At 41.1% G+C, this 24188-nt stretch overlaps 1 protein-coding gene and 1 long non-coding RNA gene across 15 annotated transcripts in view; both read right to left on the reverse strand.

The window, feature by feature from the left end:
- ANK3 (ankyrin 3) overlaps positions 1-16247 on the reverse strand; it is a 344583-nt gene extending 328336 nt beyond the window's left edge. For 5 of the 14 annotated variants that reach the window (XM_040485105.1, XM_040485102.1, XM_040485101.1 and 2 more), the window contains exon 1: positions 15100-16239. In XM_040485105.1, the coding sequence (XP_040341039.1) occupies positions 15100-15213 (114 nt within the window). In that variant the 5' untranslated portion in view covers positions 15214-16239. Of the gene's footprint in view, positions 1-15099 lie in introns of all 14 variants that reach the window. The other 9 variants (XM_040485103.1, XM_040485099.1, XM_040485107.1 and 6 more) reach the window with 7 other exon arrangements.
- LOC121036664 (uncharacterized) lies at positions 4481-8888 on the reverse strand. Its single transcript, XR_005793427.1, has 2 exons — positions 7314-8888; positions 4481-7080 (listed from the first exon to the last, which is right to left on the reverse strand). It is a non-coding gene; the product is annotated as an uncharacterized LOC121036664 (long non-coding RNA).
- Positions 16248-24188: the final 7941 nt, after the last annotated feature.

The following is a 24188-nucleotide window of genomic DNA, read 5'->3' on the forward strand; positions in this document are numbered from 1 at the left end:
GGCTGGTCACACCAACCCCAGCTGCATAAGGCAGAACCTCTCCTCTTGCCAGTTGAGAGCCACAGGCCTCAATAATCTCTGATGGACTAATAAAGGCTGGAGAAAGAGCACAGAGCCCTGGGCCAGAGCCAAGGGGGCCTAGAAGAAGACACCCCAGGAATCAGTGGTAACTCTGCTCCAAGGAACTTGCAGTCCAGTAAAGTGTGCGAAGGAACCACTGGAGTCCCTCCACACAACTGTGTCAGGGTCCTCGACATAACACAGACAAGGAAAGAGCAGCTGAAGCTGCAAACTTAGAGGCTATGCCAAGATCCAAAATCAAGATTTGTGACTTTTTTCATCTAGGTATCTTCATACACAAGGACTATCCTCCAAATAAAGTTCCTAAGAGATGCAAATAAATAGTTGTAACAGTTAAGAGGAGAGACAGGACTTCCAGACGGAACAGAATGGGAGAGGGAGGTACTGCAGGCAGCATGAAGGACCCCCCAACCCCCACAGTGGGGGAGCGAAAATGTATGCTCTGGGAAATGAAAGGTAGTCAGTGTCTCAACTAGAACTAAGTAAGGCCAACGAGTGTACGTGTGGAAAATGAGGTTGTACGTGTAGCGTTGGCTTCAGAATGAAGGACCTAGAATGCTGTGCTAAAGAGTCACCAACATAAGGAGAGCAGAAAGTGAGAACCCTTCAGTGTGGATAAAAATGAAGCCCTTGTTGTCCTTTGTGCCATTTTTCAAGGTAACAAAAGTTGAAATGAACTAAACATACAAAAACAAGACAGGGGAACCTGGGTGGCTCAGTTGGTTCAGCGTCTGACTTCTGCTCAGGTCATGATCTCACAGTTCGTGGGTTCGAGCCCTGCATTGGGCTCTGTGCTGACAGCTCAGAGCCTGGACCCTGTTTCAGATTCTGTGTCTCCCTCTCTCTCTGTCCCCTCCCCTGTTCACTCTCTGTCTCTGTCGCAAGAATAAATAAACATTAAAAAAAATTAAAAAAAAAAAAAACAAGACATTAGTTGGGTACATTTTGGTACACCCATAAAGTCGAATACCATAGATCCATTAAAAACCTTACAAAAATGTATTTACTGACACAAACATAATGCTCATATTATATTGTTCAGTAGGAAAAAAATCAGGTTACAAAACAGGAGGTGCCACCATTATCTCCATTGATTTGGGGTGGCGGGAGAAAGAAAAGGGAAGAGAAGGGAAGGAAAAAAAAACCGAAGAGGGAAGAAGAAACTAAGTATATACATGCAAGAAAAATATTGGAAAAACATATTTCAAGATGATAGCAATAATGCTTTCTCTGGGTGACCTTAGCCTCCCTGTGTTGAAGGCTGTGTCTACAATGTACATCAATTATTCACATGGTAAGAAAGAGGAAGGTAAGAGAACTGACAGAATGTCCCAGAACATTATAGGTAATCAAGCAGGGAGTAAAGGTGGCAAACAGGTATTAAATGCTGTCAAAGGCTCTGAAAGAAGTCTTTGATTGGACAGTAACATTTAGCAAGAAAATCCATCTGCCCAAGGTTAGTCTATTTCTCTGTAATTGTCCCTGAGAAACACATATCAGACACAGCCTCAAAAGCCCTCTTAGGAGAGTCACCGAAACTGATCTTTTGCTGACTAGCTTCCTCCGAGTGGGTTTCACTCTGGGAGTCAAGGAGCAGCTGCCCGAGGGAGACCTTTAAATGCAAAGGTAAACCCATTAAGGCCTACCCAGGGGAAAAAGGACTGGCTTCTTACTCAGTTTAGAAAATCTATCGAGGCAGCTGCAACTGGACGTTGGGTGCTGCTGCGGAATAAGCTGGGGCTGTGCGGAGTGATCCTGGGAAAGCCACTGCACCTGCACAAAAGCCAAGAGTCCCTATACCCCACACCACGCACAGTGCTCTCTCCAGAAACCACACTTCTTTCTATAGAAATTAATAAAAATTGGCTCTGGGCTTAACTGCCTTATTTAGAATATATATAATACACATGTGGAATACATCTCAAATCTAAACACACATATGTACATGTATACGTAATTATTAATATTACACTTTATATAAATGTATATTTTTCTCCACATATACACATACATGTTTTTCATGTATTTTTTACCCTGCTTGGAATTACCTTCAGTGAATTCACTTCCTTCTTTTAACTCACAACTCTCACTGAATACACTTAGCATAACATAAACTCATTTCTTCCAAGTGGATGAGGGCAAGAGGAAAGGAGTGGGGAGGTGGGAGGAATGAATATCGGCTGAATCCCTGACTTGTGCCAGGCACTTCATGTTCAATTTAATTTTGTCTTCATAACATCTCTTTGCAATAGGTGTTATTGGGGATGAGGGCATAGATGCTCAGAGAGGTTAAGTAACCAACTGAAGACTACACAGCAAAGAAAGGGTGGTGAGGAAGCTCAAACCCAAACCTACATGACTCCACAGCTCACACCCAGGCCCACTCCTCATTCCACGCAGCCTCCAAAAATCAATCTCCCATTATTTCAGAGATCCTCAGCAGCACTTAAAAAAAAAAAGGCTGGATTAGGCTCTATGTGCAGATACAGAACAGATCGCATTAATAATTTAGGTTCTGCTAGAGCTGCAAAGCAGCTCTAGGAAAGCAGGTCAAAGCCGAGAATGCCAAATGCACCTAAGCACACTCTCCCTTCCTGACACTGCAAACAAAACCCTAACTAATCCACCAGAAAACAAAAAGATAATGCCTATCAGATGCCAAATGGATGGCTATGTAATTATTTTAATATGATCCCATAGAAAATCCACTGAAACATGTTATGTAAAATCAAGTTACAACCAGCCAGTGGAGACAAGGCTCTCTAGTGGAGAGCTAGGACAAAGCCCAGGAACCGGATCCACGCACAGTGGAATGGGAGGAAGTCAGGCTGCCGTAACCACACTGAAGAGCTGTGGAAAAACCAAGCCCAGGGTTTATGTTAACACAGCAAACAGGAAAAACACCTATTTTAATGTATTCATGGTCACCCTCAAACACCCAATTTCAGCTAAGATGAGGTGCAGTCAAAACCTTTTGAAGTGAATCACAGACAGGAATTGGGGAGGATTACCAGGATGGCTAATTCTACACTAATGAAGATAAATGAATGTGCGAGTTTCATATGCTTGGGTCACCGGTATTAATATATTAATTCTATTTGAAGTAATTGTGGTTAGAATAAATGTCCACAACAAAACCATTTATTTTTAGGTGGCAATGACTCCAGCTGAAGAGGAAGAGTAAAGCAGGGATCCTTAACAATGGCCATTCTTCAAAGGAAAAAAAAAATAATGGCATTCAGCATTTTTCAACATCAGTATGGTTATCTTCTTACTTCGAAGCAGGCAAATATATTTTGAGTGTTGACAGAGCTAAGTAAATACACTCATTATGTTATTGAATCAGGTAGCGGTGTCCCAACCATTGCACAGAGGGACAGCAGGTCCTTACGGAAGAAGGGGGAGCAGTGGCCTGTGTGGGGATTCGGTGACCTCAGAGCCTTCCAGCCCATCCTCTCTCATCCACTCCTAACCAGCCAGGTAGTAGGAATGTGGCTGGGAATTATGAGATTGGGCATTTGGGGGATTTACTGATAGAAAACAAAATGCACTGCTCAAGATAATGGTTTTGACAAACATTGCTTCCCTAAGCAATGGTAAATCCACAGTACCAAGGTCAATCATGATTTTTTTCCTGATTCAAAATTGCTCTGTGCTTTGCAGTAATACTTAACGTCGCCATGTAACATTTGAAGATAAAAACACAGGGTTTAAGTCACGCATCATTATTTAAAAAGCACTTCTTATCCAGTATTTGTCACATAAAACAAATGAACAATAACATTAGTAATGAGAAGCATAAAAATGATTTAATAACCGATTAGAAAATAATATAAAAGTAAAAGCTTTCTCCAAATGCAAGAATCTTACATGAGTGGTGAAAAACCTATAGGCAGAATAGTGAAAGAAGGGAAAGAGCTTACTTAGTCTGATGGCCATGAGTTCAAATTCTGCCTCTGTCTGGTGGTCACTGTGACTGTTAAAGTCAATGTCTGAGCCTCAATCTGCTCATGGGCAAAAGGAGAAGAAAGCCATGTAACTCAGAGACTCACATAAGTGTGAAGAGAGAGAACAGCCTTTCACACCTGCCAATTATTTTATTTAAACAAAGCCTAACTTTGCTAGCAGAGCTCCTACGGATTCAAAGTGAAGTGTGTTAGATCATCTAACATCTGTCCTAAATAATCAAATTGTTTTGTTTTTTTTTTGAGATTCCAATTTTTGCCAACTCCCTTTCCCAAATTAAAGCTTTTTGCTCATAGTTCTTACCATCAAGGAAAAGAAAAAAAAATCACTTCATAAGGACTAAAAGGTCCCTTCTATCCTGGCAAAGAACCTGGCAGCACCTATGGTGACTCAATTCTAACATTTGTTGGTGTCGTCGGCTAAAGGGCTTTTTTTTTTTTTTTAATGTTGGTGCTAATTTCTTACCATTCTACAAATTGTTTTTTAATTTCTAATTTAGGCTCTGAAAATTAGTCTGTTTTGAGGCCGAGTTCTTCAAAATCAGCTTAACAGTTTTCTCATAAAAATGGTAAGCATGAAGCACAAGGCATTGGGAATATACTCATTTCAAACATCAAGAAATCAGCCAACACAAAATGGTTTCACTATTTGTGTTCACAAATGCCAACAGTTTGGAAATAAACTGTAACACACTTATTTTACCATTAATATAATTATGGTCCTGTTGAGGCAGGATGCATTTCAGGTAACTGTACGACGTGAAAGTTAAATTATTTATTACATCCAGCATTATTACCCTCCTGCTGTCCATGCCCCAATGTGCATTTTTCTTATGGGAGGAAGAAATCAATCACAAGAAGGATTTTGTGAGGCATTTTCTAGGTGTGGAAACCCTAGCATGGTGGCATCTCATGGTCCAGGAAAGATTCACCTCACAGATCCCAGTCTCCTGTGAAAATGGCTCTCAGTGGGGACTTGGAAACAATCGTGACTGAAAGGGACTGAGGGTGGAGAAGTGGCGGACTCAGCATGGGCTGGGAATCAGACTCACCTGGGGGAAATTCCAGCCTTACACTTACTAATTATGCAACCCTGGGCTTGCTGAAATGTTCCAGAGTATGCCTCCCCTAATCCAGAGAAGTAGGATAATAGCCCCCATTCGTGAGACCTGAATACGATAATCTTCTTAAAGCACTCAGCAGAGCGCCTGGCCCACCACAGTTCCTCAGTGACTTACAGCTCAATAAAAGAAAGAAAAGGTAAATTCTTCTCCATATACTTTTGCTGATAGGCATCTCTCTGTACTGCCCTTCTTTGAAAAGAAAACTCACTTAGAGTCTGTAACAAAAGTGTCTAATGAGAGATGTCCACATTTCAGGTTCTGTTTTTCTTTTTGGTTTAAGGTGAATAGGGCTGTTTACACACTGATAATTCTTAGTGGCAGTTGCTGACGTGGGTCAATTTGGTCCGGGCAGGATGGCTTGCTTTGTCTGACTAAAAACTGTTTGGCTTCAAGGGTGGCAGTCTGAGAAGGAGAGAAGGGGGTGTGCTGGCAAGGAAGACAGTCCACAGGCCACTGTGGGTTCTGAAACCAGGTACAGATGGTGACATCTCCCTATCGACCAGATCATTCACTCTCCCCTAGGTCCCCAGCTACCCTGAAACAATCCGACACCTCTTTGGTGGCCACATTACCTAGAAGGGGTGGAAAGCCGGTTGGTAATGAAGTGCATATACTTTATGGACATATTTATAGGTAATGTTTTTGTTTCAATAAATATATATTATATATATAATTATATTACATATAATATATATAATATATATAATAAGTAAATATATCCAGTGAAGATTGCTTCCATTCAGCCCTAAATACTCTTCCTCCAAGTATTTTAACATTTATGCCCAAATCTGCAAAATAAAGTTGGTTTGTTAAAAGAATTATTTGATACTTCTTCTATCTATACATATGATTCTTAAGCTTTCTTTACTATCTACCTTAGCTATCATTTAACTCCTGAGAGAAACTATTAATAGTAGTGTTAATGAATGGAAGGTGTAACATGTGAGTCTTTTGAAATATTTCTCAAAATGACAGATTTAATTCCCCAAGGACTATAAAAAAGTTTGCAAAGACCTGAACTGCAGGACTCAAATGACTTTTTTGAGGATACCAGTTTATCAGTAAAATTTCATTCATCAAATAATCTTCTGAGGGATTGCTAGGTATAAAAGTTCTTGTTTTCTCAGCTCCTCTGCTCTCTTCTTGACTATGGTCACTTGGTTACATTTGAGAGCCCATATGATAAGGAAACTTTAGCTAACTGCTCCCTTTATGTCAGACCCCTGGCAAAATGCCTTTATAGTATTTTCACTCCTTACAATATGTATGCAAGGAAAGGGTTAATATCCCCATCTAACCAATCTGGAAACTGAGACCCAGAGAAATTTAGTTCAAGGCCACATAGCTAATCAGTGGCAGCTGCGATATGAATTTTTATCTAGGCCCAAAGCCCTCTCTTTCCATCACCATGGATTGTAATACTTAGCCCCTTCCCCACAACTTTCTCCTTATTGCTTGCCTGCTTTATTAATGTTTTTGATCCTCTACTAAGCACAATTTACCATATTTTCATACCTTCTTCAATTGTACAGACTCTTAGAAAACTGTACTTCGTGAGGATAAAATAATGCTATTCATAGTACTGAAACTACAAAGCTTTCAGGGATACCTACATGTAGATTATAAATGTTTCAGTATCACTGGGTTCCAGTCATTAGAAAATCTTGGGCTTCCAACACTCTCCAGCTAAGTTATCTGTCCCTATGCTTTTCCACACAGTCCATATACCCTTCCTCTCCTATGGTGATGGTACTGGTTGGCTTTTGTTCTGCCAAACCTGGCAGATAAAAACATTAGTCTCTATCCATTCTAATGGGCTTCATATAAATTCAAACAGAACTGATGATATGATCCTAATTTGTAGAAGGTCACCTATGGTTTACTGCAACCAACTAAATCTAAATTGAAACCTGTACATTAAAAAAAATTTTTTTTCAACGTTTATTTATTTTTGGGACAGAGAGAGACAGAGCATGAACGGGGGAGGGGCAGAGAGAGAGGGAGACACAGAATCGGAAACAGGCTCCAGGCTCTGAGCCATCAGCCCAGAGCCTGACGCGGGGCTCGAACTCACGGACCGCGAGATCGTGACCTGGCTGAAGTCGGGCGCTTAACCGACTGTGCCACCCAGGCGCCCCGAAACCTATACATTTTATAGGCAGCTCCTATATTTGACAGGGATGGGTCATTCCTTCTCATGATGCCACTCTGGGTCCAGGACAGCATAATCCTGAACGAAGGGGATAATCACCAGAAAAATCTGAACCATATGTAGAAGATCCAGGCGCCATTTCCATTGCTTTGGAATAAACTTTTAACTTACTTTTAACTTACACAAACAAGAAACAGTCTGAGTAAAAACACAGCAGATTCCTTGTTTTCAAATGTTATCTTTCTATACAAGTATCTCTTTAGATTACTATTTGGAGTATACAGCTGACAGTGTAACATTGTATTTAGACATCATCCTTCAACATTTAACCTATTCGTCAATCAACAGATAGCTTACAATTCTACTTTGTTTCAGTGACTGGATTCCTCTTAAAAGTTATTTTAAATGTGCACTAATTTAAACGTACACTAATTTAAGTGTTACGATTTAGACAATATTTAGATTTTGCAGTGAATGTTAAATAATTTATAAAAATTCAATTATTAAATTATTCAATTTTTAACATTCCAAAAGGTGACCATTCTTCTCTTGACATAAGAATTCACCATAGATGTCTATTAGTAAGAACCTCCCTTAAAGAAAAAAAACGTATCCTCTAGAGGTTCTGATGGCCTAAGAAGGGGAGCCACACAGACCTTGATTCCAAGCCCAGTTATTCTTGGACTGAGGCAAGTTACATAGTTACATAACAAACTTAAACTGAGGCTAAAGCGTCTGTCCATGTCGATAACACTATGGCATAGTGTTAACATAAACCAGTGCTAACCCAGCAACAAAAAATATCTACTTTTCTCTCTGGTCCTTCACCCTACCTGCATCAAGTAGTACAAGCAGCATATCAAAGAGCAGGTAGATGGGCCTACGGGTCCCATCCTTTACATGCCAGTCTCCAGCACAATAATCAGCACAATGTAGCTGCACAGTACATTTTTATTAAATGGATACCAGTTAAATGTAATAGGATTACTATATTTTTTTCTAATAATATAACTACCAAAAAGTACAAAGCACCGTCAAATCCTCTTGTTCCTCAAGCATACCTATTGAAAACATTTTTCCATATTGAGATTCAATAAAGCGTGCGCGCGTGCGCACACACACACACACACACACACAATAATATGTCATCTTACCAAAGGCAAATTAAGAGACAGAAAAGACCATGGGCCTGAAGAATGAAGAAACAGTTCAATAGCTACAGTATATTGGTGACAGTACTAACAAAATTTTAAATAACATGTTCAGACATTAATACATGTATAATTTATACCTAACATGATCTTGTACTCATTATAATGGTAATTCATCAAGGCCAAGAAAGTGTTAAGTTTTTTTTTAGCAAACACATGACTTTGAGAATAAAAAATGTTATCATGATAGTAACAGAGAGCACAGAGAATCAATCAGCAGACCAGTTTTATTTAATTGCTTCCCTATCCCTAAATACCATGGCACATCAAAGGACAAAGGTTTACGACTTTTCTCTTTTATTAAAGAAATTCTTTTTTAATGTTTATTTTTGAGAGAGAGAGAGAGAGAGAGAGAGAGAGAGAGCATGCAAGCAGGGGGAGGGGCAGAGAGAGGGAGACACAGAATCCAAAGCAGAATCCAGGCTCTGAGCTGTCAGCACAGAGCCCAACGTGAGGCTGAACTCACGAACCACAAGATCACGACCTGAGCTGAAGTGGGATGCTTCACTAACCATCGCCCCGGTTTATAACTTTTCTACTGAGCTAAGCCTTATTCCACCCATCCTCTTCCAACAGAGGAAAAGTGGAGACGGGACAGCTGCTGTGCTCCTAGGGAGCTTACCTGCCGGCTTCAGTCAGATAACTTGTTGGCACAACCCCTAAAGGTTCAGGTTGGAAACAGTCCGCTCATTCTTCTGTTCACTATGAACATTAATAAAAACAGCAACAACTACCACTATATGGCTCTTCTTTTGTGCCAAGGACCATTCTAATATTCGTTCATTCATTCATTCATTGAAATCTCATTACGGTCCTGTGACCAAAGCACAAGACTAATAATATAATAATATAATAATAATTCTATTATTATATTCATTTTGCATGTAAAAAGACTGGGGCACTGACAGGTTAAATAACTTCCCAAGGTCACAGCAGCTAAGACTGTTAGTACCTGAACTCAGACAATCTTACATATAGGCCATATTCTTAATCATTGCATGGTACTGCCTCTCATCCATCCACCTCCTCCCTCCCTCCCATCCACTTCCTACCCTGCAAGCATCAGTTTGGTAGTAGAAGATTGTGACACCACCTCTGCCCTCAAGGAGCTTATAGTCTCCTGGGTGAGACACACGGAGCTTATAATTATACTGCAGAGCATAAAGGATGCTGAGAGAGAAACCAGGCTCCCTAGAGATCTGGAGTCTATGTTCTCAGCAGAACAGGACGCAGAGTGGGTTCCCTTTATCTGATACCGGTCCACACAACCCTCACCCTCACAAGTCCAGTCACTATAGTACAAAACCTCCCCTGCCTGGTATCTTCCATCATGGGTGCCATAGGTACATCAGGAGTGAGGCATGGAGAAGGCCTATAAATGTCAAGAAGCATCAAGCTTCTATAGCAATAGATAACACTCAATAATTTATCTCTCTTGAAATTTATTCTCAAATCTTTAAGTTGCTTTAATCCTAAACGAGACTGGTAGATTTTTATGACAATAAACCTAGTGGTTAAATATGGATTCCAAAGTCCTATGATCCAAGTTTAAGTGTAGACCCAACACTTAGAAGCTGCATGACCTCAGGCAAGTTATTTGTTCTATGTTTTAGCTATAAAAAAAAATGGGGATGAAAATAATACCTGTCTCATACAGAAGTTGTGAGAAAAATAGTAGAATAATCCATGGAATCACCCTGCACATTGCCTGGTATACAGTGAGCACCTAAGACATTGTTATGTTATTATAGCAACATGTCTTTGAGGACTTGAAATCCTGGTGTTGGCAATTTTCCATTTATTTTCAAAAATTAAAAACATAAATTCTTCTGGTAAAACATTAAAATCTATTGCAGAGGGTAAGAAAAATAGACACACTGCCATAGTGCACTGGGTTACTTAGCGATATAAAGCTTGTTATTTAAGGCTCCCAATGTCTAGGAAATAGCTGATCACTTAGAAGGTTCTTTGAATCAAATCCATTTTGATATGTAGCTGTGAAAATATTAACTACATATGCTGTTCCGTGTTGTAGGTAAAAGAACAAGCTAGACAGCTAGACTTTCCACACTGGAGTCTTAGATCTGCCACTAAATAGTATGGGAATGCTTAATGGGTTCCTGCCTCAGTTTCCTCATTTGTAAATGGGGATAATAAATACTTTCTTTGTAGGGCAGTTATAAAGATTAAATGAGCCTCTACCTACAAAGCAATTTAAAACCCTACCTGATACATTTTAGGTGGTCAATAAATGCCCTGGAATAAAAGACATGAATCCAGGAAATTTAATTATTCATCTTCCGCTTCAAGCCAGGAGCTTGGCAGTTACCCTAGAATCCTATCTCTCCCTCTCACATCCTACACCCAGTCCATTGCCAAATTCTGTTGAGTCTTCCCCTAAATATCTCTTGCATGCAACACCCCCTCTCCACTGTCATAGTCTCTACCCTGGTTCAGACCCTCAGCATCTCTCATTCCTGAATCACCACCCGTGCTTCCGGAAGGCTCTCCCGGCTGCTATCTGCAGCATGGATGCCTGAGTGATGGTTCTAAACCATAAAGCCATTCAGTTACTCTTCCTACTGCCTCCATTTAAGTCGATTCAAGTCCCTCTCTCCTTGGAGAAGGTAATTTCCCACCCTGTGAGATGGGATACAAAGGTCTTCATGATCTGGCTTCTGACCACTTTCCAAGCCATACACTCATATCCCTTTTGCTCCTTATTTATGTTTGCTTTTCACACATGAATGTTCCCTCTTATTTCCACCACACTGGGCATGGGATTCCTGTCCTTTTGCCTGCCTGTCTTGCTCATTCCTCCTCCAAGGCTCAGCTTCCCTGAGAACCTTCTCTGAGCCCATTTGAGTTGAACTGCAGTCTTACAGTGGGCTCCTGTGGCTCCCTTTACATGTGTTATGAAGGGTGATTAGTGATCTCCTCTCTCTGCAGGGAGTCACTGTACTGTTGCCACTCTGCCTCCTGTAGCTTTGCCTCCAACACTGAATGCAATGCCTGATCCACAGAAGTCACTCAGTAAATGTTTGCTGAATGAATACGTGAATGCAAAAATGAAGCAATAAATATTCATTCCTGCTCTGCCACTGAATAGCTGCATGAGTCTGTTGTCAACAATTAGAAAAGATATTAATCATAAAATTGACTGTTCCTTTATCCCAGTATACCCTGTGTCAGCAATGCATATAAATGTTTCCTTTTTTAGTATACATATCCTTAGATCACCTCAAAGTGGGTTTTTTTTTTTGTTAGGACATAATAAATATATACAAGCATACTTGTGAACATTTAAAAAAATTATTGAATAAATTAATGTTATTTCTCCTAATAGCCCTCATTATTGAAATGTACCTTATAGTTTACATGGAGAGAAAGCAAAATATTCAGGTAATGTGGCACCAGAGGCCAGAGGCAACAAGGGAAGTGTGGCCCTGAGAGCATTTGTAACTTCTAGTCCTCATGAACTCATGGTAGCTTGGGTTATCCTCTGACCACCGCCCGTGGGCCAGGACCTTGCTTGGTGCAGGGAATATAAAGAGTTCCTCTCTGCAACTTTCTCAGTCAGAGCATGGATCCAATATTGTCCCTCCCAAAGGCACTCTGTCTACCTTTGGCATGCCACCCCACTCACTGCCAGCATTAGCGGCCCATTGGGAGAAGAGAGTGAAGGGGAAAATCTATCAGGGAAGAGCGATGGGACAGTGTGCGTAAAGGAGATGGGTAAATGCAGTAGAAAGACACCTTCTAAACAAAATACTCAGGGAAAGTTGCTTTTTGTTTGCTTCAAGTCAGAAAAATTGGGATAAAAAGATTAAAGGTTTGTCCATCGAAATGCATTTCCTTTTAGCAACTAGGAAGATTTTTCCTTTCCTTGACACTAATGTTGCTATGGCAAGAATAAAACACACCATTATTAAAATTCAAGTAATTATAAATTCCAAAAGTTTCCTATGTTTTTTGATTGGTAGCCACTTATTCATGGTTATCAATATGCATAGCAGACCAAATGTGCAATCGTGGATTTTTTAAGAACTGATGAAATGTGAATAGAATGTTAATTTTATATACACATTCTGACTTGATTATAATACTTAGTAATATCTCATACTGTATGAGGTTATGTCATATATATATCAGGAAAAGTTCAACCTGGGCTTGTTTAAACTTCAATTACAGGGGTACCATGAATCAAATTCCTTTACAAAATAGATACTCTTCACGTTTATCTAAAGCTTTTCTATTCTGTGACTTTATGAAATTACTATTACTTTTATGTAATTAAAAGATCCTAGAGGATATTTCTACATATAAGTAAGAGGAATGAACCCCATAATAACCCACAAAGTACATAAGAGAAGCTTTTCCAATTGCTATGGGGCCTATAATGTGGGGCAAAGTAACCCAAAAGCCTTCATCAGGATCTTAGGAAAAGGTAGGAAAAAGAAACTCCAAGTAAAAACAATTCACTTTGCAGAGAATAAGTGGTATATATACTATATGACTGAAAAAGAATCTAGATTATGTCTTGAAAGTAATCTAATGTTGACTTTGTACTTTGAAAGCAGTCCCTAAAATCCTTGGACTGTGAATGTTAAATCTCCTGAAATGCATGTATCTTTGATAGGGAATATACTGGTTTTAGTGTGTCGTGAATTAACTCGTACAATGGCAATGAAAGTGTTAGCCACAGGCCACTTTCTGGATCAACTCTGTGACTGTCCTGAGAACAAAACATTTAAATCTGCTTGCACATTGACATAGCGATATTGATATTTCTCCATGTTCCCTCCTGGTTGCTAAGAGATTTACATTGGACAGACTCTGTTGTACTCATAACAAAGCACTTTGGTCCACAAAGCATTTGCTTCAGCTCAGTGAGCCCAGAAGCTCCCTTTGCCTCACCCCTTCCCTATTTTGCTTCCAAGTCAAACAGGGGCCCAGGCCCCAAGGCAGCAGGCCTGTCATCACTACAGGAAACTGCGGTGCATAAGCCTGGCTCGGCTAACAAGTCTTATACAGAGTATTAACAGCAACGATGCGATTGTATCTTTATACAAATATATGTACCTTCTTTTCTCATGTTTCTTAGAAGCCAGCTTATCACGGTGGGAGTGGGTAAAGATGTGTGAAGAGTGGGCACTCCGTAGTGACCTCCCACAGATGAACCTAATACAGTGCAATTAGACCAGAACCTGGCAAAATATGGCAATTCCACAACTCTGCTGTGCATGACTCTGAAATATGCCTGCCAACAATTTCCTGAGTTTGTACTTTTGTGAAAATCTGTTCAAGAAGTTTATTTACAAGAATATTGAAGTAGGAAGCATCTATATTTAACATCCTGCAGCAAAGCGACTGTACCTCTCCAAACTCAATCTCATGAAGTCTGCCACATAACAAAACACAGAGAGCCTTCTTTCACAGATCCTAACTCTGAAGAAAATGGCAAAGGCACCAAAAATATTCATGATCAGCCCTGAAGAGAGGTACATGTGGTGGATGAAATCTGCATGTCATTTAGAAGGCACATGCATCACTGCTCACAGCAAATTAAGATTATCTTTCCCTTGGGAATTCTCACAAAGAGACATAAAAATGCTTTATGACCTGACTTTCATATTCAGATCACAGAGTTTTAGTCAATTTTTATTAATTGCCATAGAGGAAAAGTGCTTCGGGCCCTCACTCCCCAGTGGGTACCTAGGAGTCACATTTAAGGGCACAGCCACTAAACACTCAGTAAGTACTCTCTGGCTGTAATGAAACACCACTGACCTAGAATATTCCTCCTATCTCCCCCCTGCCATAGAATATCAGTCGGGGATGATCAATGCCCATGCTTTAATCAGAAGCAATCAGCGGTGAAGGCTGCAGGTCCCTGCCCTGCCATGGGAATTCCTGCGTTCAGGATAATCCCTCTCACCCAGCAGAGAATAACAAACCTCTGTGATTTCAGCTTCGTTTAACAAAAGAAAGTCATTTCTGGCAGCTTGTTTCCATCGCACAACCTAACTAAAAGCACCTCAGAGAAAAAAGAGGCAAAAGGAGGGGAAGAAAGCAAAGCAGGAAATGACTTTTCTGCTACGTCTTTAAGGTCACAGATGTGCCTGAGAAATGCACACATGTGACAGTAGTTCTAGCACAAAAGCTCCTTTTCCACGAGCCTAGACCTCCAACAAGTACAAAGACCGGCTCGCTGGCCTCTCCCTCAGACCCAAGTCACCGCAGTCCATTTAACCTTGACCGGGCTGGGAAGAAACTACTTTGAACTCCTTTGCAACACCTTTCTGTGTCATGGCAACATGCCCCTGCCTGTGTCAAGTGCAGGCACACCTTCCGCATCAGCACTGCAATCACCCCCACACAGGACAGACTCTCCCCCTGCCTAGCCCATCCTCTGGCCATGGTCGGCCACTGGGTTTTATCATCCGTTCCCAATTTATACTCTACACAGCACGTAAAAATAGCCCTTAATGCTTCTAACGGACGCCAGGAGGAGATTAAAACAAAAAGAATCCAGGCAAGATTTATGCTCTGGCGTATACAACTACCTTTTTCTTCCGATCCCGGGACCGTTTGCGGTGTTTCCTTTTCTTCTCAGTCTCCTCTTCAGCATTGATTTCTAAATCCCTGTTTTTCTTTAATTGTGAGGCTGCATGAGCCATAATGCATTGAAAAAGCTCTTCTCAAGCACGCAGGGCTTCCTTGTATAAGGTGATATCCTCAGGCACCTTTAACCAGGCTTACAGTAGCATTCCAATCACTGGAGAGAAACCTTTGACCAGAAGCAGGAAGACATTCAAAATGCAGAGATGCTGTCGAAGCTGAAGCTTTTAAAAACCCAAAAGACGGCTTCCAGACTTCATCCTACACCTTCCTCTACCTGAACCTTTACACGAGAGTGCAGCCATCGTAATGCATTTATCGTAGTGAAAAAGACAGCTGGGACAGAGGAAGCTGTATTATGGCTGTATCCCCTGCCACCAGCTGGAAGTGTCTAAGTGATTCCTCAGAAGGGGGAATGCTGCAAAGGATGGTTCTCTGAAGGGAAAAAATCCAGAGTCACCACACATGCAGGAGCGAAAATCCAGCACTAATTCGGAAAACCTATTTTAGAATCCTTTGGAAAAAAGACAGGGCTGCAATTTATACATCACCACTAGTTCGGCACAGAGCATAATTTAACCCGTAATAGAATGGAGCTGTTCCTCCTTTAGTTTAACTGCTGCTGGTGACAAAATATATAAAATAAGATTTCACAAAATACACCAAATTTTGCTGAGGAGACCCTGACTGCATTACAGGGAAAACAATGCAGGCATTGCTGGCCTCAACAGTGCATCCTTTATGCTGAACTATCAGCCTAAATGCATTTTGTGGGAGAGGACTACAGAGGGGCCTGTTGTCTTTTAAAAACAACATGCTGATTACAACACATCATACAGAAAGACGTGAGCATGTTGGTGTATGGAACAGACGCCTGATTCACAGGAGTTCCCCAGGACTCTCCTCTCATGTGGTCCACGGGTCAGAGGATGGGTGCAGCACTCAGGGCTGTGGAGACACTGAAATGCAGCCCTGGCTTTCATGTCAGGGTTTGCTTCCATCACCTTACTATTTTTGCCACCTGAGTCCTCAATGACTGCAGCCTCTGAATATTCATGAGGTGAAGCGGAGCGCTGGCAGTGGGGTGGCTGGGTGGCTTCTGCCAGGAGGCACACACTGGAAGAAACATACTAAGTCAGGAGCCGTTTATACACACGTGGTATTCACACAGCATTAGCAAGACATGGCTAAATGGTAGACCGGATCTAAAACACTCGGGCTCGGGGCGCCTGGGTGGCTCAGTCGGTTAAGCGTCCGACTTCAGCTCAGGTCACGATCTCGCGGTCCGTGAGTTCGAGCCCCGCATCGGGCTCTGGGCTGATGGCTCAGAGCCTGGAGCCTGCTTCCGATTCTGTGTCTCCCTCTCTCTCGGCCCCTCCCCCGTTCATGCTCTGTCTCTCTCTGTCTCAAAAATAAATAAACGTTAAAAAAAAATTTTAAAACACTCGGGCTCTGGTAAGAAACCCTAAATTCACTAGGAAAAGGAGCAGAAAAATTTTTTTAAAAAAATGACGCTCTGTTGAAAAGACTTTGTATGTGTGCTTCCTATACTGTAAGTCCATGTGCTTCTCCCAATACAAAAAAATCTGTAACTTTGGAGATGGGTGCACTTGGCTTTGCAGGAGTGACGGCTAACGTGTGCAAAGGCTGAAGCAAGAAGTCCGAAGGTGCCACGTGAAGAGCTGCTTGGGTTCTCTGGGGCTGTGGTTTATGTGCTTCATAAAGAACCCCCAGTGGGAGCTCCTGCAAACATCCGTCCACTACATTTCTGATTCGGACATCACAGATCTTCTTCCCTGTCCCCTTGTAGGGGGCTTTACCCTCTGCCGGGCAGTGTCAGGCAGTGAGAAGGGAAGATGCTGGGCCCATGGATTTCCAGTCCTGCTGCCAGTGGATGGCACACTCCTCTGGAGCCTCACCGTGAACCACCTGAAAACCAGGCAGGTCAAACTGTTCCCAAGGGGCTACTGCATGCGCTGATGTTCATGTGCTGCTTCCCCACAGAAATCATCTTCAGCAAGAGAGAGTCCTGGAAACGTTCTCCATTGCCTACCAAACCATCATCTCGCAAGAGGGAGGAGAAAAGGAAGGAAGGGAAGTAAAGGTGACTCAGATCCAAAAGCAATAAGCCATATCTGGATCTTAGTAACAAAAATAAGTGTTTTTCTACCAGAAGAATTTTTTTTTATTGTCATAGGAATAGGTGGAGTGGAGAAAAGAAGGAAAATCAAAACTTTTTTATAGTCTCCCTTTTATAAATTACCTTGAACTTTTGAGGAACATTCATACAATTTCCTTTCCTTATTTTCAGCAAGTTGAAGGACCAGCCAGCTAAAGAACTGGCTGGTTTCCCACTGGCTCCTGGGCCTTTTTTTTTCTTTCTTTGTAGACACTAATGAAACTTTAAAATATATTTATAAGTATCCTTGATCAGAGTAACCTCTTTGTCTGAGGCTGGCAAACCTATACTTTCCCATTGATCTCTATCAGCCAAAGCATACTTGGAAATTAGGAAAACGAACATTCACAGGTATTTCTTAAAACACTTTCTCTAGAATAATAGTTTGTTTTCCCCAAATTATCCCAAAGTTGAGTCCATCACAATCTTTATGTCAACAAAATATAAAGTTTTTGTTATGTTTGATTTTGGAGTATTTCAGTAAGTGGTGGATCCATCAAAAATAAATTCTAAGGCTTGCTTGTTTAGATTTCCAATCTCACAAAAAATGTGGGGTTTTGTCCTCCATTTCTAAATCAGAAGAACTTTTGGGGCACCTGGTGGTTCAGCTGATTAACCGTCTGACTTTGGCTCAGGTCATGATCTCACTGCTCATGAGTTCGAGCCCTGCATTGGGCTCCGGGCTCTGTGCTGACAGCTCAGAGCCTGGAGCCTGCTTCGGATTCTGTGTTTCCCTCTCTGCCCTTCCCCTGCTCATGCTCTGTGTCTCTGCCTCTCAAAAATAAATAAACATTTTAAAAATAAATAAATAAACCAGAACTTTTAACAGCAATGCTGCCAAGGAAGCAGCCCTGAGGGTCTGAGATTTTGATGATTATACTACTAAAGTCTTAGTTCCTTTCTCCCTATCCAGCCTATGCCCTGACAGGTAACTCCCTAGCTTCTTGTGTACTTACTCTCAATACAAAGGCATTTACCCAGGATAGCCACAAATACTAGTTTTTTTCCTCTCAAAGTGAACTGACAGTTCTGTCAGTAATTCTAGAAAGCAAGCCCTTATAAGAGCTAAAAATAAAACATGGAAAGAACTTTTAAAAACTTTATTCTCTGAAGATTCACAAAACTTTTCCACTTAAGTCTGAATAGGTTGCTCTCTTCTGCAAGGTTACAGAATTAGTACGAATCCCCAAAGTAGAAGGATGGTGCAGCTGGTACAAGAGTGTATCTCTGAGCAGAGAGGCAGCTCTCCGACAGCAAGAAGGAGATACAGGAATAGTATTACAGCAAGGAATAGTATTCCAATCCTGCTTCCTGACACTGGCCATGGGGGTGTACTGGACAGGATGGGGATGGCCTGGGCATGGAATATCAAAGCTGTTGAAAGTTAAAGAAAAACTATTCTTAAGCCACTCCTCTCCAGGGAAGGCGGGAGGAGAATCTGTTCTAGTTTTAGAAAAGTCCCAGGTATAGGGATTCCTAAAGCATCCTTTCTACAATAAAGTAAAAGCCTGATCTTCCAAACTTGTTAGCTACAGAAATCCTTCTTTGAAGAAATCCTATGGGAAAGGCAATTACAACAAACATAACAGTGGAGCCACTTGGCTGAACTGAAAGAATGGTAGCCCAGCCCTACTGCCTACCCTTCCTGCAGAAGGCAGCCTGGGTAAGCAAATTTGAACACCAGCCAACTGAAGCAAGAAGGAGTCCTGGTCTTTTCCTTTCCTGAACCTTGGTTACCAGAATTTATGTTGAAAAGCAACTCTGGTTAAAACTTTCCTTATGATTTTGTCCAAAATAATTCCTGATTTCTTACCAAAAATGACAAATTTCATTTACAGTACTTCCTATCTGTGCGTAATGCACATAAAACTAGTACAAAAAAGTAAAAATCCCTTTTTAGCTGGATTTCTGGTGGCTGGAGTAATATTTGTACCTTGAGTGATTTCTAATCCAGGAATCACAAGTTGGTGACTAAATATCCCACTGAAACAAAACCAAGTCAACTCATTAAGATGTTGTACAGACTTTAGATGCCAGTGAGGGAATTTTTTCTTCACAGTTGAGGTACACACCTTGCCAGGATTTTGAGATAAACTTTGACTATTACTTCAGCCAATTAATAACTTGATCCCTCTGAGGTGTCATTCTATATTGTGTCTCCACATTGTTGAACTGGGTTGACACACTAACAACGTGTGTGTGATTTCTATGAGGAGGATACTATCTCTTGGTCGTTTTGAAGTTACAGTAACTGTGCATTTTGAAAAAATATTACATAGTAATGTAGAGAAGTGGAGGATGAGAGTATACAGAAAAATGGAGGATGGGAAACCAAAAGAAAGGAAGAAAAAAAGAAAAAGAAAGAAAGAAAGAAAAAAGAAAGAAAGAAAAGGAAAAGAAAAGAGAAAAGAAAAGAAAAGAAAAGAAAAGAAAAGAAAAGAAAAGAAAAGAAAAGAAAAGAAAAGAAAAGAAAAAAATAGTTCCCATCTGCTGGGGAGGCTGTACCTTCCCAACGCTACCTCTGCTCTCGGTAATGAGCAAAGTGTGTATTTTGATGGAAGGAAAACTATTTCATACTGCACCCACTTCAGCTTCCTTGGGAACAGAGCAGCCTCACCGTGAGAGTCACAATATTTTTCCTTCACAAAGAAAAATGGATCCATCGTCATCTCATTAACTTTGGCATCCTAGATAAAGATGATGTCAAGAGACCTTGAGCAGGTTCTGAACAACGTGGGAACAAGAAAGAAAACAAGCACTAAACCTGTCAATGGTTGTAAATGACAAAAAAGCACCCTGGGAAATACTCAACACATCGTCATGTATTCTTCATTTTCAGATGAGACACATGAAATGCTAAAAAAAAAAAAAAAAGTTGGACAATACTGAAAGATTGGAGGTCCTTCCCACACCATTGTAGGGGTGGCACCTACAATGAGTGCTGGCTTTGGGCCCATCTCTCTTACTGCTCAGTCTGCCCTCTGTCCCTGGAGAAGACTGTCTGTCCAACTAACTGGCCTGACCTCAGTGCTAGAGAGCCAGCTGGCCCCAAGCTGCCAGCTGCTTCTGTCACCTCACAGGTGCAGCAAGGACAGGCACAATGGGGACGGCTTCCCCAAGGTCTCTCTATCACAGCCACACTGGCCAACAGCAGGGATCCCTCATGCTCCAGGGAAGACCCCCACATCCCTGTTTTCCATCTGACCCAAAGGAGTAGATGGGTAGTGCCTGGCAGAGCACTGCGTTGGAAGCCAGCACCAAGCAGGGTGGGTGAATGAAATGTATTGCACAAGCCACTTCCTCTCTGGGCCCCTGTTCTTACGGAAGGAGGTAGCTTGGACCAAAGAACTTTGAAGCCATCATCTCACGAATCCAAAATGCTATGACCTGAAGTGATAGAAGGTTGTGGGTGTTTGGAAATAAATATACCTTTCCTATAATCTTCCTTTAAGGAGAGTTTGTAATCTATCTGGCCAATACAGTAGCCACCAGCCATATTTGGCTATTGGGCACTGAAACGTGACTAGTGTGTCTAGAATTTAAATTTTAAACTTAAAGACATATTCAATTCAGGGGTGCCTGGGTGGCTCAGTCAGTTAAGCGTCCAACTTCGAGTCAGGTTATGATCTCACGGTCCGTGGGTTCAAGCCCTATGCTGGGCTCTGTGACAGCTCAGAGCCTGGAGCCTGCTTCGGACTCTGCCCCTCCCCTGCTTGCACTCTGTCTCTGTCTCTGTCTTTCTGTCTCTGTCTCTCTCAAAAATAAATAAACATTAAAAAAAACATATTCGATTCAAATACTGGAACACATTTAAGTGTGTCTAAAACAACCTGGATTTGGGAATCTACTTTTTCAACTTTAAACTTTAGTTGAAAAATACAGATCAAGTATTTCCAGTAATTTAGCATCCAAATTAAGACATAAAATAAATGGGTTTCAAGAAAAAAGAAATATAAAACACTTCAGTAATAACTTTATATATTAAGTCATGTTGAAATGAGACTATTTTGGATATGTTCAGTTAAATAAAACATATTAAAATAAATTTAACTTTTTAAAAAGGTCTTGAAATGTGGCTGTTAGAAATTTGAAAATATATGTGTGGCTCACACTATAGTGATAGTCTATATAAAGAGTGTATATTAACAAAAAGAGGGCCTTATTTGCCAGAAATTATCTTCCCAAAGACAGATATTTCTCCAAAAAAGCATTAGAAGACACTCAGCACTCAGTCATGCTTTCTGTTTGAAAAGGCGAAGCACACAAAGGTAGTATGTTCTCAGGCATTTGTGCTAAAAGAACCATTCAGGCGCTCATGGACTCGCCCATTCACCCTGTTGGTCATTGTGGTTAGCACCTGGGACATACAGATGACTGGAACTTGGTTCCTGCCCTCAAGCAATGGATGGGAGAGAGAGACAAGTTAACCAGCAATTACAGCGCATGTTCAGATGCTGTGGAAGCAGAGCGGGGCATAGTGAAGAGTTCACCCAGAAGAGTGCTACTCAGTCAGGAATGAAGTCCCTCTTTATCAGCCACAGAGCTCACAGTTTCACAATTTGACCCCCGCACAGTCCAGTCACTTAGCCAACTGCTCAAGCACTGTGGATTTCCCTTTATGGTCCAGGTGCTGTTATAGGCACTGGCGATGCCAGTGGTGAGTAAGACAGAGGAGGCCCAGTGCCTTGCAGCTTCCATTCTTGTCAGTGTGGGATTGGGGGGGCGGGGGGGGGAGTAAGCAAACAGATACAGGAAGAAGATAGCTTCGGGAGTTCCAAGTGTTGTGAAGGAAATAAAGCTTCGTGACCAAATTGAAAGTGTCTGGGTAGGAACAACTGTTCATGGACTCCGCCTCTTTCCATTTTTGATTCTCCAGGAAAAATAAATGAAGATGGTGAGGAGACAATTGAGTTGAGTCTTCCACTCCATTAGGGTAGGGATTCCCTCACATGGCCTAAACTAGGACACTGATTACAGTGGCGGATGGTGAATGTAAATGTTTTCTCAAGTAATGTGCTCGCTTCAAAGATAGCTATTACTAAAGATAAACAATAGATGCTTTTGTATCACTTCTCTCGTGAACTATGTGGATACTTATAGCTTCCATCACTTTTTCTTAATTGACAGTTTAATAACTATTCCAATAGCATGGATGTCATATGTCTACTAAGTAATAGAATGAATTTTCCTATGGATCTTGTGGAGATAAATCTCATTGTTTCATAGGAAACATAACATATTTTATGAGAGGATATTCTTTAGATATTTCACTAAACTCTTGTTATTTAATGTTTATACAATAATCATATTTGAAGTGGCCCAATGCAAAGACAGTGCAAGCAAGCAGGGTCAAACAGCTCTTACCCCAACCTCGCTGCATATGGCTATGAGACCTTAGAGAAGTCCCTTATCCTTCCTCAGTCTTTACTCCAGTATCTGCAAAAGGAAAGGAACTCTAAAGTCTTTCTCCCAGAATACACACTCTGTGATGCCAAAATACAATTATAGGAAGGACAATGATTGACTTATGTGCTCTTCTTCTGTTGGTATGTTCTGGTCAAGATATAAGGAAAGTAAGCCCACTTTTAAAACATTTCTTTTAAGGGGTGCTGGGTGGCTCAGTCAGTTGAGTGTCGAACTTAGGCTCAGGTCATGATCTCATGGCTCGTGGGGTCCAGCCCCACATTGGGATCTGTGCTGACATTTCAGAGCCTGGAGCCTGCTTCAGATTCTGGGTCTCTTTCTCTCTCTGCCCCTCCCTCACTTACACTCTGTCTCTCTCTGTCTCTCAAAAATAAATAAAACGTAAAAAAATTTTTTTTAATATTTCTTTTAAGAGGAAACTGAAAGTCAAAGGTATGAAGGAGATAGGATTTAAAAATTCAGGAATCTGCTGGCCTACTCTGTGATCATTTGCTAACACTGTATATGGGGGATAGAGTGGTGCATAAGAAAGTAAAGGTTCTTGTGGTGCCTGGGTGACTCAGTTAAGTGTCTGACTCTCGGTTTTGGCTCAGGTCATGATCTCACAGTTTGTGGGTTCGAGCCCTTTTTCTGGCTCTGCCCTGCCAGCCTGAAGCCTGCTTGGGATTCTCTCCCTCCCCACTCTCTGCATCCCTTCCTGCCACCCACACTCTCTGTCAAAATAAATAAATAAATAAATTTTTTTTTAAAGAAAGCAAAAGTCCTTATTTTTAGAAATTTTTTAGTTCACTCATGAGGTCATCTACAGTGACCAAGGATAGTATAATAATGACGACTGAGCACTGTGCCAGAGAGGTTGGAAAGGAAATCAGCCAGATATTCACACTATAACTCAGGTAATAATTCACCGTACTTTAGACCATATCAATCATGCAGAGATTTCCATCTGACAAAAAAGAAAAAAGTCTATTTTCTCAGATTTGACACTGACTTACTGCTAGAGAAAAGACCTATATACAAAGTTTATAGACCTTTCCTCATGTAAAATGGAAATAATGATATATGCTTATTGCTAGTATGCTTTGATCACTAATGTTTATGAAACAATATGATCACAGAAGACAAAAACAGTACATGTAATCACAAGGCATTCCACAGAGTCTCCAAGTGCATTTAGGATCTGCCTCTTCCTACCTTACTACGGTAAGTCTTGGTAGGCTTTCTCTCTTACATTGCTTCACAAGGCCAATTATAAATTAGACAAATTAAACTTTCTGTTGTATGTTCCATAACCTTGTACCTTTTTACCTGCCCTTCTATTATATCATGTTAGGATATAATCACAAGGGTTAGTAACATTTGAAAAAAAACAAACAAACAGAAGTAGATTCATAAATACAGAGAACTTGTGGTTGCCAGAGGGGAGAAGTG

This window comes from Herpailurus yagouaroundi, unplaced genomic scaffold, assembly GCF_014898765.1.
Source record: "Herpailurus yagouaroundi ecotype Mexico unplaced genomic scaffold, PumYag 163, whole genome shotgun sequence".
Taxonomy (NCBI): Eukaryota; Metazoa; Chordata; class Mammalia; order Carnivora; family Felidae; genus Herpailurus; species Herpailurus yagouaroundi.